This window comes from Leptosomus discolor, chromosome 1, assembly GCF_034619465.1.
Source record: "Leptosomus discolor isolate bLepDis1 chromosome 1, bLepDis1.hap2, whole genome shotgun sequence".
In the NCBI taxonomy this organism is placed as follows: domain Eukaryota; kingdom Metazoa; phylum Chordata; class Aves; order Leptosomiformes; family Leptosomidae; genus Leptosomus; species Leptosomus discolor.
Genome location: NC_141391.1, coordinates 90,955,101 through 90,974,642, shown reverse-complemented (window position 1 = coordinate 90,974,642; position 19,542 = coordinate 90,955,101). Strand labels below are relative to the sequence as shown.

The window sequence follows — 19,542 nt, the reverse complement described above, 5'->3', positions numbered from 1 at the left end:
AATTATGTTTTCATTAACTAAGCAATCAACTATCAATTTAATTTTCTACTTTTAATTTGATATTTGCAACATTTATTTCTCTCTTCCTGAATTAAAGTTTAATTCTTTTTTCAAAACAAACAAACAGTCCATTCCATCTCACATTTATTCTATATATTCCTCAATGTATGTCCAGGGCAACTCAAACCGTTTTTCAGTTCACAAAGAAAGCGTAAGACAGGCACCTAAAGCATGAATGTCTTCCTATAAAGCATTGATTAAAAGTCTTATCAAGATATCAGAACAGATATAGTATAAAATTAGTAGTACTATGAATAAATCCATTTGTTCTGTTTTGTTACATAATATTATAAAGATGATACGGAGACCGACAGTACTACCCAAGCAGTTTACTAATTTGGAGGTTGTCCTTACATCTGCTGGGATTTGCAGAGGTGGAAACCGAATAATTCCATCCATATGCATTCATTCATTTTTAGCACATCAAAATCAGCCAAGTCTGTTTCTGTCTCTGTCTAGTTGAACATGAAATACTGAACTCCTACCTACACCACAAGTGATGAATTGCATTTTTTAAACTATTACTACAAATAGTAACATGCATCTGGTTCCACTGCTTTTTTTCTTTCTCCTTTCTGTCAGTCTGAGTCTGCTTGAAATATGGTGCGCAGTGGAGCACCAACCATAGGGACAGAAGGGATCACCTCAGGACTGAAGGAATACGTGCTTTTCAAATCCATACATCATATATTGCAAAAGTTAATTGACAACTCCTTCTGGTATAAATCAAACTCTTGAAAACTCTGTTTGCTTTCTTCATACGAGAGTTAATCAAAGAGAGTATATGGATGTTTACTGTAAGGTTAATCACTAGACAGTAACTGCCTGTCTGTACTGACCAAATAAATCAATTCCATGCAAAATAAAAATTATTGAGACATCCTGGATATTGAACTTAAATAAACATGATTGATTACTTGAATTCTCTCAAAACAACATAAACAACATGATTTCCAGACTAATCTACTGGAAAAAAAATTACAAACCATAATTCACTATAATATCTGATAATGTGGAGGGCAAATGTGATACATCAAAACAGAAAGCAAACTTTTCACCATAAAAGGAAATTGTTGTAATTCAGCCTAATGCACAACATAAGTGCTGTTACTAGTTGTTGGTGTGCAATATATTTATATATTAGATATTAAAAAGGAACAAGAAAAGCCCATAAAATTCCTTCGCTAAGATTTGTTTCTTGGTTCATTAGCTATTTTGAAGGGGCAAGAACTTCTATACGCAAGCATCTTTGTTAAGCATATGGATCTAGTTCACCTCTAGTTTGCCAGTAAATTCCTGTTTCTGCTTCTTTTAGGGAATATGCTGTGGAACTGCACTGCATTACATCGATCATGACGTACTCCCATCTTCCAATGTCATCCTCTAGAGGCTAACTTTCTACCTCAGGTGTATGTTCAGCTATATGCTTTACATGTTCATAAAACAGAGGTTAGAGGTTTGGTGAGGACTTGAAAATTTAATGGACCATTCTTCATACTGTTCTGCTGCTGTAGACATTGCTATTAGAGTATGTATTTTGTTTTCATCTATATGGATTTTCCATATTGATATGGCAGTTTTAAATTCAGATTATATTAAATGCATCCCCTTCAGTTGCTGTTTGCTAAATTACAGAGTTTATTTATGTTATATAATTACTCTGCGGAACTTGATACTTCAAAATGTTTTTGAAGCCAAGAATGAATGGATTAAAAAAATAATCAGACTAATGGAAAACAGGTTAATTGGTAAACACGACACATGACAGTTGAGATCAGGAAGTTCTTGTACTATAAAATACAGAAAGCTGGAAGAGAATACCAGAGGAAGAATGCTACCATCCTTCAGTCATGCGCTGCTCAAACACTACCACTTACATACCTGTCACCCAGTTGCAATGGTCTCACTGGGCTAGAGCTACTGCTATTGAGTTGCAGCTACAGCCATTCTCATCTCCAAAAGCAATTAGAGCTACTGCTATTAAGTTATAGCTACAGCTGTTCATACGTCCCAAAGCAATTAGCCACATGAAGAAGTATAACAGACTTAATGATCTTATTTTCTGTTAGAGGTAGTGCTTGCCGAAGTTACCTGTTCGTTGCCCACATTTTCCGTTCAAGAACAAGACCTACCCACAGGCTTTTGCAACAGACCAACACTCAGACCTGTTCAAAGTGTTACACATACTACTGTGAAGTATTCAAGACAGCTGTAATGTGTTAACCATTCATACCTAGACACACAGCAGTTTTGTGCAAAATTGGTTTATGCAGGTATAATGACTCCAATATACACAACTCAAATCACAATATTCAATGTTTTTTTCTAAATATAAGAGGTAGCAAGAGCCTGTAATTACCTGTTACTGTTAATTCCGTAGTTCTTCTGACCACAAAGAATCCATATTTTAATTCACAAGTGTAATTTCCAATGTCATCCTCTCTAACTTCCCGAATGACAAGAGTGTCCTTTTTAAACACAATACTTGATCTCCATGTCTTTGACTTGCATTCCTGTTTAAAGATAATATAATACTTCAGTGACTGTGTTCTCACACTTAAGTTGGACCACTGTTGACAATGTTGCTCAAGAGCCCAGGCTAGTTGTGAACTTTGCATACACTAAATATCTAAAAATCCAGTTCAGTTACATGTCGATTATAAAGAAAACAGACTGTAGAATTTTATTGGCCCACTTAATATTTGCCCTCTGACAAGAAAAAAAAAAGAGGAGTTGATTCCTTTGGTGGTTTTCTTTTGACATTAGTTTGATGATGGACTCTTATTTCATTTACTTATTTGCCATTACACTTATGTCTATGATACATTACTGTTATATTACCAGTAGCTACAGGTTGCAGGGAAGAATTTATTTTTCTTTTAAATCTATTTTTAAAAAAACATATAATTAAAAGATGTAGGGAAATGGAACAAAATGAGAATGAGGAGAAATTAGGATAAGTTATATATCTCTTTCTAAAAACATCTAGAATCAAAGCTCTCTGAACTCTTAGTAAAGTTTTGTATCTATGAAAAAAAGAGTTAACATTTCAATTATTACTTCTAAAACATTATTTTTTATGCTATAAGAGATAATATACACTTTTGCATGCATGTTTCTTAGGTGCCTAAAATGATTAACTTATTTTCACCTAATTAATCTAGGTACTATTTGAAATAGCTTTGACTTTTTTTAGTGTTTCTAGGTTTTTCTAATAATTTTTCGTGTTGCAAACCAATATATTTATGAATTATTAGAAAAAAGGATTGGTGCTTTTCATAACAAAAATGTCTTTTGATTGACTGTCACAAATATTGTGCTTGATTATCTTAGCATAATCATTGTTTATACAGTAAAGGCATTTTTAAAACATTAAAGTATAAGAGGTTGGTTGAGTTCATTCATACAAAGACTGTCAACGACACTTTAAAAATGCCAATCTTTTAAGCTCTTGTTTAAAAAGTTTTAAATTTGATAAAACTTCAGGTATATATTATATTATAAACACAAAATCCAAGATAAGCATAAGCAAATAATTGGTTATACACCTCCTATCTTAGACATGCTGTCAGTTAATTCAGCCAGAATCCTTCTGGGCCACTAGTTTTTACTTGTTAGATAGAAGTCTTATGTACTGTACTTAAAAGCATTTCTGTTATCAGGTGAATTATCAGACTTTTGAAAAATAATTAGAATGCATACCAGCGCATAATTAATCTAGGACTGCTTATATACACAGACATCTGTAGATGTCTACGTAGACAAAATATACAGAATCTAAATTTCAGATTTACTGAACTATTTGGGGACTGTAATTGTGCGCATTACAGCTCTGAAGTACTGAGTATTTCCTGCAGATGGTAAGAAACCCAGAACTCAAGGTGCTGTTCATAGAAGTTCTAGTGCACTGCCCACAGGCAACACTTTTTGCAAGAACTTGGCCTTTAAGTAATGATCTAGAAATCAGTACACAATATTGAAATAAAATCATTAGTAACAACAATGAAATGATATTTCCAAGTAAAAGCTAATATGTAAAGATCAAAGTTTTGGAAGCCTTTGCTTAATTTTATGCTGCAAAATTAAGCCATTCATTCAGATAACAACATGCATAGCCATCCTATTTATATTTTCACAAATAGATTCTATGTCTGAGTTTCTAGAAACACACTCTTTAGCCCGATATAGAACAAGCAGTTGCTGTATAAGCAGCTCATATGTCTTTACCTTAGCATATTAAACCAGTCCCGCTTGGTAACACTTTTAGCCATCTTGTTAACAGAAAGCTGCCAATTCTTTGTGACATCCATAAAAGGATATTAAGAAAACACCAACTCTAAAGTGTACCAAAGGAAGCATTTGAATTTTCTCTCACTTAGTTCATTCTTTTCTATCCTTGATTCTGTTGTTTGTTCTTAACAAATTTTAAAATAATGCAAGCTTCATATCATATTTAGATCATAAAAATCATAAGAACATTGCATAATACCTTGCTGAAGGAGAAAATCCTTTGCATTCCTTACCTTATACCACAGAATTTCAGGCTCCCTAAATGGAAATAAAAAATCTTCAATTTCAGGGCATGAGATTTCCTTGCTTTTGCTAAGTTCGGCTTTTTCAAAATATTTCATCTTTGAGTTGTAGCAGAGTCCAGTGTCATTTTCACCCACCGTCAGCGAAATGGACACTTTCATACAGTAAGTTGAGTTCCTGTAATGTAATAAAAATAGAAATAAAAGTATAATATGAAAAAAATAACAAATCCCAATGTAATTGACATAGTTTTTATGTCATTATTTTCATCTCAAGCAAAAGATAGAAAATCAGACATTGTATTTTGTATGTATTATGTAGCTGTTCATAATTGTGCTTCTTTCTCAACTACTAACTACGATACTTGGGAGGTGTTGGTTGGCTTTACTCTATAAGTAAAGGTTTATCTCTTCCTTTCGTCAAACTCCGTCTAACATTACTGTTTTTACTGTGTTTTTGAGAACAATTTCCCCAAAAGTGAATACGTAATAAAAGCTCCATGTATTTACAGTGACGCTCAACAACCAGCTTGCTGACAGACACCATTACGACAGCTTTCAGGGGTGAAGAGATCATGTTGTAGTACCACAGGCAAACAGCAAATTGGAACTCAAGCACCACACCAAGAAACACCTATTCATCAGATCTGAGCATGCTTTAAAGTGGAAGTGGCAACCTTTTTGCAGCCTTTAATTAAAAATAGTCCTGTGACCTTTCCAATTATTGAATAAAGGATATTTTAACCTAACAGGCTTCTAACTTGTTTACTTTCGCCTTCAATACCCATACTCCCAGGCCAAAATGTTGCTTCTGCATTATCTAGTGCCTTCATTAGCTTGGGCTCTCTCCTCAAACTTGTTACTTCCTCTGCAGCTAGATGTTGATAAGCCAGGCAGCCAGAGACTAGGGAACATCATCTTCCTTCCCACATTTCACTATGCACTTTAATTAGGCTCAAAGACAAAATTACTTGAATTTTCTTTTTTTTTTTTTTTTCATTTGAGCTTCCAGGTGGGCAGCAAATGAGTGTTTAAAGTTGAGTACTCCTCAGGAACACACTGTGACAATGCAAGATTTCTCTCCTACTGTTTTGCAAATGCATTTGACCCCTGGCCTCCTGAAAGAGGATCCTGCAGAGAGCACTGAGGAAACATTAATTTCCCTATCTCCATTCTCAGACTCTATGAGCTGATTGCTGATTTACAACGATGTCATGTGTATTGGACATGGCACAGTCTCAAAGATGGCTACATTTTCTTGTTCTCTTTAGATTTCGTAATAGCTGTTTACTTCCTCTGTTCAAGAAGAGGGGACAGAAATGCTTAAGGACAAATAGTATGAGGAACTTCATCCAAAGAACTCTATAGTCCAATTTTCTAGAGAAAATGTAAACCTGAAAAGGAAGATATATGTGACTATCAAATTAGAGCATATTCTTAGAAATGTAAATTCTGCAATGGAATGACCCTTAGCTATCCAGCTAATTCATGGACTTGTAAGGAAAAAAATCCCACAAATTTACTCCCTTATAATGAAGCTGTAATTATAATTTATTACACCATTCAAGAATCTGGCTATATAAAGCAAGCAAAGTTGTTTAAACTTTATGCAAAGCAAATAATGCATCCACTGAATATGGATCACTCTTGCTGCTTTTAAGCTGTTTAAGAGCTGATCGCCATTTTTAAAGAACACATTTTCATTACTGTTGTTCCTCCATTAAGGTGGTACTTGGAACATTTATTTATTGTGTGGCTTGAAAACACCATAAAAAGTCACCTAAGACAGTTTTTCCAAATTGCTAAAATTCTCTTTCTCTGCTCTTGAAAGGCCTATCCCTTGGAAACAGGAAGAAGGTCTAAACAATCCATCAAGTTCTGAGGGTCAAGAGTACACTAACTAGATAAGAGGATTCTGTTATTGGATGACAAGGAGCAATACATAAGGAGGAAATGACTATTTAATTTGCACATCTAAATATTCTCTTTTATTCCTTCCCATGTGTTTGAGCATTATGTTGTGTTCATGTTTCTAAATCTCATGATTCAAAAATTTCTAGAAGGAGCTGGGGGGGGGGGGACACGACCACAAAAGCCACTTAACTGTCATCCCATTCTCTGAAGAAGAAAGTTAAGTAAAATTGTCATACATGGGGTTTTTTTTTCTTCCTTCAGTATTCAGAGTGAATTGGCCAAAAATTCTGATTTATGTTTTGGTCTACTAAGAGCTCTGTTCTGCAACAGTGGCAATGTAAATTGACAGAGCTAGAACTCCTTCTGAGGCACATCCAAGTTTCCATCGCAACAGCATATCCTTTACCAGCAGCAGCTTAGGCTTCCTGCTCCCTAAGAGAGGTGTTTGGGAAATATCTCAGAATGTTTAAATCCATTGTTTGAAGAGGATGTCAGTATTTAATGACTCAAAGGTGTGTGCGCCTGTGATTTGAGTCATATGGATATAAGCCTCCTGCAGACAGAAGCACAAGTTGACTGGGCTTTAAGGTAATTATGTTCTAAACTGTTGGATATAAGGAACTGAAATATTTTGGGTGGATACTTTGTCAACTGAGTTCCCTAACAGAATTTTCTCTCAGAAGCTCAAAGTATCATCAAAATAACCTAAACCTCCAGATGCCCCCTGGTGACACAGACTTTCCTATTGTGACTCTAAATCCTAACTGCACTGTCAGTCTGACTCATCTTGTACTCTATGTCAGAAACCACCACTCAAAAGTACAATATAAAAGGCAGAGCAACACAAGCAGTATGAGCAAAGGAAACCAAGGTAATGGGGTCACAGAACAGAAAACGAGAAAGAAAATTAAACAGTCCCCAGGTGAGAACAAAGAAGAAAGAGGAGGTGAGTTTGCTGATTACAGCTGGAGCATGATGGATACAGTAGATGTGGAGACCCTCAGGCAGCAGAAAAAGTGGCAGGCAGCAGAGCCCTTCAGCAAGCATGCATATACTACAGAGGATAAAAAATGTTCATGTGTTAGAACTAAGAAAATTTTCCATATGTCTCTTACTGGAGGCACCAGATCAAACAAACAAAACCTATGTTGTGAATTTAAGGAAACATTCATTATTAAGAGCAAATGCTACATCCAGTTTTTATCCTTTTGTTCTCCAGTGTGGTCCAAAATGGGGACCTTTATCATTGAGCAGCTACTCTTCAAAGCATTACCAGTCTAAAAACTCAAATCTGTAACAGCTACATAAGTGAAAGTCAGGCAATGAAGAGCACATTGGTTATGAATACATTGTAAAGGGCTTACTAGAACTCTATGTATTTCTTCTTTCTTGTCCACAAGACTAAGTTGCTTATTAGGACTGGGAAATGCTCATCTACCTGCTACCACTGATGAAAAAAGAATTAGTTCATATGGTATGACAGAGGCTGCCCCAGTGTTTGACATGGACCCACGTGGTCTTCTTCACCCTAACATGCCATTTATACACCTCTGGTCTATAAGCATTAAAGTAAAAACAATATAGCAATTATATCTACTAAATATATTGATTCCACTAAAGGTCTTTTACTTTTGTAGCCACTTAGTATCCCTAATATTTCAGCATCCAGTAGCAACGGATGCATGATTGAATCCTGTGATAATGATAGGACAGAAAAGTTTATAAATAGATAATTCCTCAATGACTCCTATATCCCAGGAGCAATTGTGCTAATGATCAGCTTCCCACAGTTCCCTTGAATCAATGGTTCACCTTTTCTTATCTGATATTATTTAATCACTTGGTTGTACAGCAGCCATGTGAAAGCATATAGAGCACTGACTAACAAGATTCTGTTTAAATAAGAAGACTTCTGCTTTTTACTCTTTCCTCTGCTTGAAATAGCATCCACCTCACCAGTTCATCAGTATCTATTTCACCTTAATGTTAGTTGATCTGCAACTGTCATAGATGTACATTCATATAGGATAGCTGTCATATGAGATACCTCGATATTCAGACCCTGTGACAGAGAAGTGTGACAGTGTGAAGAGTGGAAAAGCTCTACATAGAGAACTAAAAGAACATGATTAAGTTTGTGGAAGAGTATGAAGTATGGAAAAGGCTTGTAAAGGAAACAAAAATACAGTTGAGTAAAGAGGATGATAAAAAAATCTTGATGAAAAGCAGGAAAATGTAGGTTAAACAACCACAAATACAGCCACATTAGAAAATCTCTTTCTTCTCGAGACAGTGACCCAGAAGTCACAGCCACAGCCTGAAGACTGCTTAATTCATGAACCAAGTTAGTAGTTTCTAAAATAAGATCAATTTTTATTTACTGTCTTCTGAGATTCTCAATTACTATATACAGCTATATCTTCCTTGAATTAAATGGAATTATAGCAATTTGTAATAGACGGGCCTCTGCAACAGCTTCCTCTTACAATAAAATGCGTTAGCTATACTGCTTTTCAAAAACCTTAGGATTCCAATTAACTATTTCTACAAAACAAACGTAAAACTTGAAATAATTATTAGCAACTGAAAATGTTTTATGGCTATCATGCATTCATCAGCTTAAGGAATTGCAGTACTTGTTGCTGTTTAAAAACTTCATTCTTCGTATTATGCATTTAGAAATTAAAGTGAGCGAGTGGAGTAAAGCTTGTCATCTACTTATGTAAGCCATGCTTTAACATCAGTATATTTACCAACAATGGCATTATTAAATGGTTTTCTTCAACTGGGCTTTTGCGCTGAAGAACCTCCCGACATTTTGAAGAAAAATATTTGTTTTCCTTTCTCTGTTCTTTTCTTTGGTTGGGAAGAATCCACTTCAGGATGTCTCTTTAAGGTGTAGGCTGGGAAATACACATATGTATTTCATGGGTTTTTTAACTGAAGAGAAGATGATCAAAGTAGGAAAATACAAAGGAATGCATCTTGTGTTCTAGGTATCTAGTCTAGAAGCATGGCCCACCTTATTCACATGGATCCCTGTACAAAGGAAAAAAGACAACTAAGAAACAGCCAAAGGAAAGGCTGTGTGGGACAGCCTTGGTAAAGTATCTGTCTCCATTGTTGTTCATGCCTAGCAAAACAAAGACTCTTGTGAATTTTATCACAAAATACCTATGAAATCAACAGTGCCCAAACATCTGCAGACTACCAGGATGAACAGGTAAAATTCTCTAAATATTTTCCATGTCTCAGCTTTTGAGTATTTTACATATCTGGAAGGGCAAAGATGTACATATTTCACCTCTAGGTATTTTTCTTTTGATCAAGCATTGTGATTACAAGAATACCTTGTATATCTTGTATAAGAGGATACTCTTTTGATCACTGTCAGTCAAACAAGTAGCAGAGAAGAAAATATGAGCTGTTGACAAGAATGATGAACGGTGAATGGACCTTCAAATACAGGACTTCCACTAATTAATGTAAGGCTGAGATCTTGTCTATTTGAATACTTGTGAAATGGTTCCTTATTGAGTACAAATTATAAAAGCATGCATCTGAAAATCTTATTTCCAATAGATTTTCTTATTTTATTTTTTTTAAAAGAAAAAAGGCAGAAGTCTGTACTGTAATCCAAAATATCCATGAATGGCCATAGATCAACTTGTAAAACTTCAGAAAAAAGTCTATACAAAGAATAGCTTTGAGAGGCTTAAAGAAGGTAGAACTTTAGGAGCAGAAAGTTTGAGAATGAGTTTGCTTTAGAAAGATTAGATTATCTTTGTTGATTGTTCTTATTTCTTTGGGGTTTTCCAAAAGCTTTGCATTTACAAAGACAGAACAAAACCATCTTTCTCCTTCATAAAATCAGGTTCTTAATCTTCTCCTCTAATACTAAACAGCACATAACATTAATTCACTCTTAGAATCAAGAATTGAAAAATAATTTGATGAATAAATATGACAGGACTTTTGAAAACTGTTCACAGCAGCCTGTGAAGACAAATTTCACACACAGCTGAAAATTAACTTTGCCTCTTTCTGCCCCATGTGAAAGAATACAAGGAATATAGATTAACCATATTTTTCTAGAAAAACGGGAAGCTTGTCTTCATGTTTACAGCATTAATATATCTCACTCCCCTTTTTAAAGGCAAGTATATAAAAGTCTCTTGTAGCTGATTTATACTCTCTTTCCTTTTTGTGGTTCTGAGGACGTTTCATGGGGGTTTTCCCTCACATTTTTCATTCTAGCCTGTATTTCACCTGTAAACAAGAATTGATTGCATGGAAATCATCTCCTTTAAACTTGGTGAAACACCAAGCAGAAGAGAGAAGAAAAAGGGATGGATTTATCAGTTTTCAGAGAAAAAAATATATCTCTCTGGAAAATGTCATTTGACCAAGCAAGTTGTCATTTAAAGTAGTAAGGAGGAAAAAAGATGGACACAAAACTCTAAAAAGTAACTAAACTCTAAAAAAACTCTAAAACACAAAACTCTAAAAAAACATTATAAATTATTTAAAAAAAAAGCCAGACAGATAACCAACAAAATAGTAGAAATAAATCTCTTACAGATTACATATTGAGTCACTGCATTAAATTCTTTGTCAAGCAGACAATAGATAATAGTAAATATTGTACTTCCAAGTTAAAAAAAAACAACAAAACAAACAAAAGTGGTATATAAAAGACATGTATGTTTTCTTCATTTGGCGTTGCCTTGCATTTTTGTATTGTGTGTGAGCCCACTGAACATATATGATCGGGAACATTCTGCATATCACCTTCATACTTCAACTTTTGCCAGGCTACTGAGTTTTCCTTTCCACTGGAAGATATAGAATCCCACAACAGCGGATGTGGGATGTATGTATGTACATTTTGCCCTCTTATGGAAACTGTCTGGGGGCAGCAACTTAAGCATCATCACAAGAAAAATCAAGGAAGGAAATTATTCCAGTTTTTCTAAATTCTACCATGTCAAATACCTCCAAGACCTTTTTGACCATTATATAAGACACTGCAATTACATTTTCATACACTTACATATTCTTAAGTAAGGTCTAAAATAACTCTTGAAAATAAACACTGATCAGCACTGATGGTTACAGTAATGCCAACACTATTTCGAAATTAATATCTTTATAGGCCTGTCATTGTGCAAGAAACTTGTTTCTACTTTCCCTATCAATATAGTAAGCAAAGTATTAAAAACAAATAAAAACCACACACAGGCACAGAGAAAATCATAGGCAGTAACATCAAAAAAGCTTGGTGGTTTTGATATAATGTTACTCCAGACTTTTTTTTCTAATACTATTGTACATTGTCCAACGTGGTATCAGTTAATCAAATACTAAAGGGTCAATACATCTGCACAACATGAAAATACAATGAAGGATTACATTAGGAAAGAAAAAAAGACACGCATTTTAATCCCTACTGTTATATTAAATTTTGTATATAAGTGTTATAATATGTAGCACATAAAAAATTAAAAGCCATTGAAAATTCTACATTAAAAAAACCTAAGGAACAGAGGGAGGTGACAAAATTACTAGAAGTGTCACAGTCAGCATAATGTTCAATATTTAGTAGTTGTTAACACACTAGAGACTCAACCATGTTGCTAAATTCTGTGTCTAGGAACAGAAGAAAGAACAATCAATCTGAATGACATTCATTTAATTTTTGATACAGATATATAATGAAGACAATCATCACAGAATGTCCATTAATTTTTTCCATTAATTATCATTGACTAATGATACCTGTACCATGTCACCAAATGTAATTATATTTAAAGCAGTAACAGATCTGTTCCATCTGAATTCGGTTACATTCAAATGCTACCATATTTCCTGCATGTAAGTGAAGCTTCTAATTTATTATTTTATTCAACAAATTTTAAGCACTAAAAAAATGAGATCTAAACCACACAAAATACAAAAACAGGAAGCAAGAAGCTGTTTGGGGCCTTTATTTAAAAAAAAAAAAAAGTGTTTAAATCAAATTTATCTCAAAAAGAAATTAAATTAGCAGGTAAATTGTCAGAGAGAAAAGAACAGGAGGAGGAAGAAGAGGAGACACAAGGTGCAAAACAGACAAGATAACGCACACAGAGCAAGAATAGTTTCTCTAAACTTCAGCACTTAGAATGTTGAACTCTGCATTTAAAGGAATTTCTTAAAGAATTAGACATTTAAAACATAATTTCTTCATAAAATAGATCTCTAAAATAGGCCAGATGTGTTACTCTTACGAAACTCCACTTTTTTCCTGCATTGAATAAACCCCGGTAATCGTCAATCTCTCCTTCAGCCTCACCAGAAAGAACTTCGTGGTGGATTTATACAGCTCAGTGATCCCCAGGCAGTGTCCCTCAACATCTCTATTCATGACAGAAGAAGGGAAGCTGGGCCCCTATCTCTTACTTGTCCACTCTTGTGCTTTGCCATGCCTACCCTTCACCAGTAGGACAATTCAGGGGAGTATAGCGTATGGCATATACACACTGTCTTTGGGACTAGAAAGAAGTGCCATTTGGAAAGTCCTCACCACTCCCCTGAAGAAGCAATTTTAATCCAGCTCCTGTTTTGTTTCATTGTAGAGTGCAGCCAACTTGCAGCCAAGGTGTTCAGGATAAGACTATCTTCATCCAGTACACAAAGGCAGCACTCAAAAGAGCGTTGAACAGGGCAAATAGACCTCTGTTGATCCTGGCATTGATCATCAGACACAACAACATCTTTCTGCAGTTCTAAATAAGGTGTAAAAGAAAAGCAGCACAATAACGGTACTCATGAATGCAGCCAGACCCTCTAACAATGTTTTTCATTTAAGACAGCAGTCTTAAGTCTGTTCATTCCTCTGCATACCCTTTATTTCTCTTTCTTTTTCAAGGGACATAATACTTGTAGTACATGGCCTGTCATGACAACGGATTTTTGCAGGGTATATTAAACACGAGGACTAATCAGGAAGTTAACTGGCAGAAGAGCAGACATGTTCTTTCACTGTACATCATGACAGCGAATTCAGTGTTTTACCCTTTCAGTAGCATTACTAGAAAAATTGCAAGCTTTGCATTAACAGAGATCAGTTGTTTGTACTAATTTATGTTATAATATTATACTATTTATGAAGGTAAACAAACCAGAGAGCAAACAGGAAGCAAAAAAATCTCTTTTATGCTTCCCCTCATCATACAAGCTGAGTTGGGAAAGGAACTTATTTCCAACTCCTCCTAAACTGGACATTGAAAAAGAAAGCTTGAGAAATGTCTTTTCTTCACAGTATTTTAAATTTTAATAAGTAAACTTGGCCACTGATGTCAATGTCCACTTTCTATAAATGGTCCATCCCATTTCAGGGGAAAACTTTTGTTGACTTCATTAATTAGTTTTTTCATGTTTTTGTAGACACAACTCCGTCCTTTTTTAGTCCAAGTAACTTCTGTGAGAGTTACTCGGATGCCTGAAAGCTGGAGAGAAAAGCATTCATTCAACAGAAAAACAAAACCATGTTATTGATAAGCTACTTGCACTCTTGGCCAGTGTCTCCAAAGGCTCTTTGTGAGCTCTAAAACTTTCACAGAAAAAAATTTAAAGCCTTTGGATAGCAGTGGGGTTGTTTGAGGACACGCCTGAGGTCTTGGGCTGCATGGCAAGGGAGGAAGGCCAGCGTACCCTACTGCAGCCAGAATTGCTGTCGCCTAGTGAGGGCCCCTCGGTGGTGGGATCTGAGGCCCTAAGCTGTCAGTGGATTCTGGACCATTTGTTCAGGATAGCAGTTTTCAAACCTTTTATGCAAGGTTCCCTTTTGTTGTTGTTTCCCCCCACCCCCCCACCCCCAGACTCTGGGATGACTGGCTCCCACACTCCCTGGCTCTGATAGCTGAAATCACAGATTGCCTTTTCCACAAAGCTTTCAGAGCCAACAGAACTGCAAGTGCTGGGGCAGTGCTGCAGGAGCGGGGGAAGAGAGAGGAAAAGTGGCCAGCTGGAATTTTCCTCTGTGCCTTAGAAACTATCTTCTGCTTCCACACCCTGGGGGGGCAACCCAGTTTGAAAACTGCTTTTGACCTCAATTGAATTACATAAGCACTGATTTCTTCCCTCAAGGGTCACCTAATTAAGTGCCTGATACTATGAAATAACCCACTGCACACAAGCCTCCAGGACTATTTGAGTATCAGTGCTCTGCAAGATACTTGTTTTAATATGTTTGAATTAGTCACACCAGAAAATATTGTTCAGTTTGAGTGCCCGCTTCCATCCTTGGAAGCCAAAACTTCCACATTTTATCTTCTTTTGACACAAGTGGTACATGCTGCCATCCCAAGATTCCCCTTCTCCTATTCAACACTGCCAAAAGAAAATGTCAAAGTACTAAGTCTAACTATGTTAGAATAACTCTTTCCTTGTGCTAGAGAGAGCTACTGACAGACGTGAAAGGTCTTTTATTGGTGTTCTGGACAATAAAAATGAAATACAAATTAGCCTTTGGAAAGGGGATTGAATCTTCTCATCCTTATAACACCTTAAAGGTTCTTTTATGAGTAAGATAGAAAAAAAAATGTGTACACTTTTATATTATTGACTTTTCAGTATGATCTCTGTCTTTTGTAAAGTCTAAGTGAAACTTATCCGTTTGCGAGAGCTGGAATCAATCTGACATTGATTTCCACATTTTAATAAAACCTCACTTTCTCAGTACAAAATACTTGAACAAAATTGTGACAATAATCTTAATTAAGACTTGTACTGGCAATTACATGAAAGGCAAAATTGCATAAAATTAACTAATTTCCTCATAAAACATGTTCTTTAACATTAAAGTTTCCTTTCAGATAAATTAAAACAACAACAAAAAAAAAATCCATACTCTTACAGTACAGGAATATCTAAATATTCCTGTAGTATAACTCTGTACTACAGTATAGGAAGACATATCTAAATACTTTTCATTTGAAGTTAAAGCTTTCTTTCAGATAAGTTTAAAATAAAGTTCCCATATGCTTACAACATATATTCCTATACTCCATGCGTCTACACACATATATATACACGTATAAATCAGTCATGGGTATATTAGGGATTCCAAAAACTGTAAAACTAATCAGAGTATGCAATTTAAGAAAGTTATCATATAAAGGTTTTTAAACCATATTAATACTGTACCTATATGTTATTTGCTGTGAGTAAAGAACAATTTTAAAAACAAGTTTCTATTAAAATATTTGGTATGCAAACTCCTTCAGAGAATAGCATTTACATATGAATTGCAGGTAAAAACATTAGAGGTGGTTAAAAAGGATGGGAATCAATCAAAAAAATATTGTACTGTACAGATTATATAGGGTGAGTATGATATGGATTACCACTAGTCTGAATGTAATAGTACCTTTAATATTTTAGTGCTACTTACAAATTTAGTGCTAAATTAGCTGCTCATTTCAGTGAGACTTCCCAGGATTGTTAGTGAAGAAATTTTGGGCCAGTGAGTTATAAAATGCTAAAATGGAGACATGTCAGAATGATACTAAATGTTTTCCCTGCAGCAGATCAATGTATATTCCCAAAGGAGACATGTATGAAGAGCTGTGTGAGTATACCCTTATAGATGAAAATCCCTTTAGCTTTCTATAGCCTGAAGCAGGGAGATAATACCTTAGCATGAAACACCTCTAGGTAGGTTATCTCCTCATAATTCAGGAGACGACGGCACTTGCTTTCTCTTGGGAATCAATGATCATGAAAAAGAGTAAATTTTATGCCTTACTTAGCACCATATGCCAGAATAGCAGAAATGCAGTACTATGGCTTCTTTGGAAAATTACAAGTTAGCAGTTTTATTATTCCTCCCATTTCTGTCATTTCTAGAATCACAAAACGGTTGAGGTTGGAAAGGACCTCTGGAGGTCATCTGGTCCAAACTCCCTGCTCAGGCAGGGCCACCTTGCTCAGGAACATGTCCAGGCAGCTTTTGAATATTGCCAAGTGGGCAGACTCCACGATGTCCCTGAGCAACCTGTGCCAGGGCTTGGTCACCCTCACAGTGAAAAGTGTTTCCCAATGTTCAGATGGAACCTCCTGTGTTTCAGTTTGGGGTCACTGCCTCTGGGCCTGTCACCACTCAACACTGAAAAGAGCCTGGCTCTGTCCTACTTGCACCCTCCCTTCGTATATATATGTGGACGAGAACCCCCAGCGCCTTCTCTTCTCTAGGCTAAACAGTCCCAGCTTCCTCAACCTGTGCTCACAGAAGAGATGCTCCAGTTCCTTAATCATGTTTGTGCATCTTCATAGGACTTAGTCTCTAAGTCTATCCATGTCTCTCTTGTACCAGGGAGCCTGCAACTGAACACTGTACTACAGGTGCGACCTCACCAACACTGAGGAGAGGGGAAAGGTCACCCCCCTCAGTCTGCCAGCAACACTTTGTTTAATGCAGCCCAGGTTGTCATTAGCCTTCTTTGCTGCAGGGGCACGTCGCTGGCTTGTGTTCAACTTGGTTTCCCTCAGGACCCCCAGGTCTTCTTCTGCAAAGCTGCATAGATTGTTATTGATGGAACATCTGTTTTCTAGGGATTTTTTTACTGGGAGGAGGTGGAGGGGAATCATTAAAGGAAAATACTTTTTCCAAGGATTTATATAACAGGGAGAGGGAAAAAATAACAGTTGGTATGACAATGAATGGGGAAAAATGTTCATTTATTGAAACCAGAGGCCCTTAAAATGGTGTCTAACATTTGGTGCAACAGTGTGTGCCCAAGCAGCTGTGCCTACGCAGAGTTCTGCATTCAGGAACAATTGAGTGTTAACTATATCCTGATGACTCAGAAGGTCATCAAATATTGGAACATCTTTATGACCAAATCATCCTTTTTGCAAATGCAATCTGCCTTCTTTTATAATACTAAACCTGAAATTATTTGAAACAAAAGAAGATGCCGAATGGCGTCTCCCTTGTTCCCTCTCTTTGCTTGATGAATTAGCACAAGTGCAACCTACAGTTCGCAACTAGAGCTATAGCAGGACAGATCCTCCCATTCAGTCTCAATGCTAAGTTAGATTTTTCTTTTGCTGTTAAGCAGACGCATAAAGAATATCCCTCGAAGTTTTCTGTCTTGTTTCTGAATGATTAGTCATTTATCTTTTGTTAACTCTGCATGAGTGTGTTCTATTCTGAATAGAGATTTCTCATGTTCATTATTAGAGATACTCATTAAAGGTAGATATGGACAGAGATATCCAACAATAATAATATTTATTATAGACATTAGAAGAAAGACCTTTTCATATGAATAAGATTCCTTTGAAATTCTCTCCATAACTCTTTCCCATATCTACTCAGTAAAAATGGGAATAAGTATGACACTCTTTGACAGCAGACACTAAACAAGAAAATTCATCACATTTATTAGGTTACTGCTTCAAGGCTGTTTCTTAGCATACTGATGCCACTTCTCCACACTGCTGGAAATTCTCAAATGAAATTGCATTGCAACTCTCAATTTAAAAAGTAAATAATTCCAGTACTTATGACTGCTACATTTCTTAAGAAACAGTTTTAGTTATTGTTTTACACTTACTTTCCTATGAAGAAACAATTCAGCAGTCTTCTCTACTAGAAGCAGAATTAGAGAGAAAGTCTCTCAAGTAGTATGACATCCCGCAGATGAATATAAGAACGTTGCTGTGTGCAGATTGAACTAGAACTCAAAAGAAAGTATCAAGTTTCTGCAGAAAAGTCAGTCTTTGGCAATGTATAATCTGCTACCAAAGTAGAACTTTAGAAAGGTGCAAGAATTTGATGAAATTTATATAACCAAATACCTCAGAGCAAGTCCTGAATTCCCAAATAAAAAATGTAAATGCTGAAAAGAAAGCAGGATTCAAAGAAACAGATCGATAAATAAAGACATGTAATATAATATGGCTGTGTCTTTCATCCAAAGACCATAAAGTACATGGGAAATTTATCTATTAACTATTTTTGGCTGTGTTCATATGAACAGCCGTACCACAAAATAGTTTCCAGAATTGCCTCAGTGTGATCTGTATTGACACAATAAATATTTTTAGTTCACTCTAATTTGGAGCTCCAGAATGTTACCCTGCTTCAGGCTCTTGCTGAAGACCAGAGTCATGGAAGCTCAGGAAACAGAAACCAGAACTCAAATTATATTCATATTATGTTTGTATCAACAGCATCCCTGAAGCCAGATATAGGCCAGCAAGAACTTCCACCCACCCTAGTTACCTACTCTGTCCAATGTTGAAGTTAGTTCTCAGTCCAGCCTCCAAAGCTTCTTTCCAGTCTGCCTGTCTGCCCTTAAATGTACTAAAAGCCATCTTTATGTCCATACATTCAAAGCAAAGCGTAGAACTGTAAGCTTTATCCAGCATCAAAGCACTCTCAATAGTTAAAGCCATGAAATCTCTTTTGGTAAAGAGACAGTGTGTCACTATTTCTTCTCACACCAACACAGAGAGGAACTGTTGTCCTGTGGAGAGCCTCCTGAAAGTGAGATACATTTATCTGCATGTTGCCCATAGTCTCCAAGACTGTAAGCATAAAAATAATCAACTCCACAGAGAAGAAAACAGAGTTCATTAAGCCATTTTAGGTAAACATTATTCAAGGATCCCTTGGAACTAATTTATTGAATCGGCTAGGACAGCCAGAGTGGCACACTTTTTGTTGCAAGGGTCTCAAAGTACAAGTGAGTTGAGACTCTGTGTTAAAGAATGAGTAATTCCATTCTTCTGCAGCATCCTCAAATAAATTCATTTTTGTTTTCCTGATCTTCTTCACATATTGTAAAAAACCCAACAGCTGTACACCTTCACTCAGTGCCAGGTTTCCATCTCCAGTGCCAGCCCCAAGCAGCACATGATGCATTTGAGAATTCTGCAGAGCCTCACGTTTCAAATATATGAATCCATACTATTCTTTGTCTCATATTATTATCAGCCACTAAAGTAAATAACTCTGAGGTGAAAAATGAAAGTTACAGAGGCT

At 36.0% G+C, this 19,542-nt stretch overlaps 1 protein-coding gene across 1 annotated transcript in view; it reads right to left on the bottom strand.

Annotated features, from left to right (window-relative positions):
* Positions 1–19,542, bottom strand: part of IL1RAPL1 (interleukin 1 receptor accessory protein like 1) — a 670,884-nt gene that overhangs the window by 281,373 nt on the left and 369,969 nt on the right. Inside the window, exons 3-4 of the mRNA XM_086468817.1 lie at positions 4,584–4,770; positions 2,420–2,573 (exon numbers count right to left, since the gene is read on the bottom strand). Coding sequence (XP_086324943.1) covers positions 2,420–2,573; positions 4,584–4,770 — 341 coding nt within the window. The remainder of the gene's footprint in view (positions 1–2,419; positions 2,574–4,583; positions 4,771–19,542) is intronic.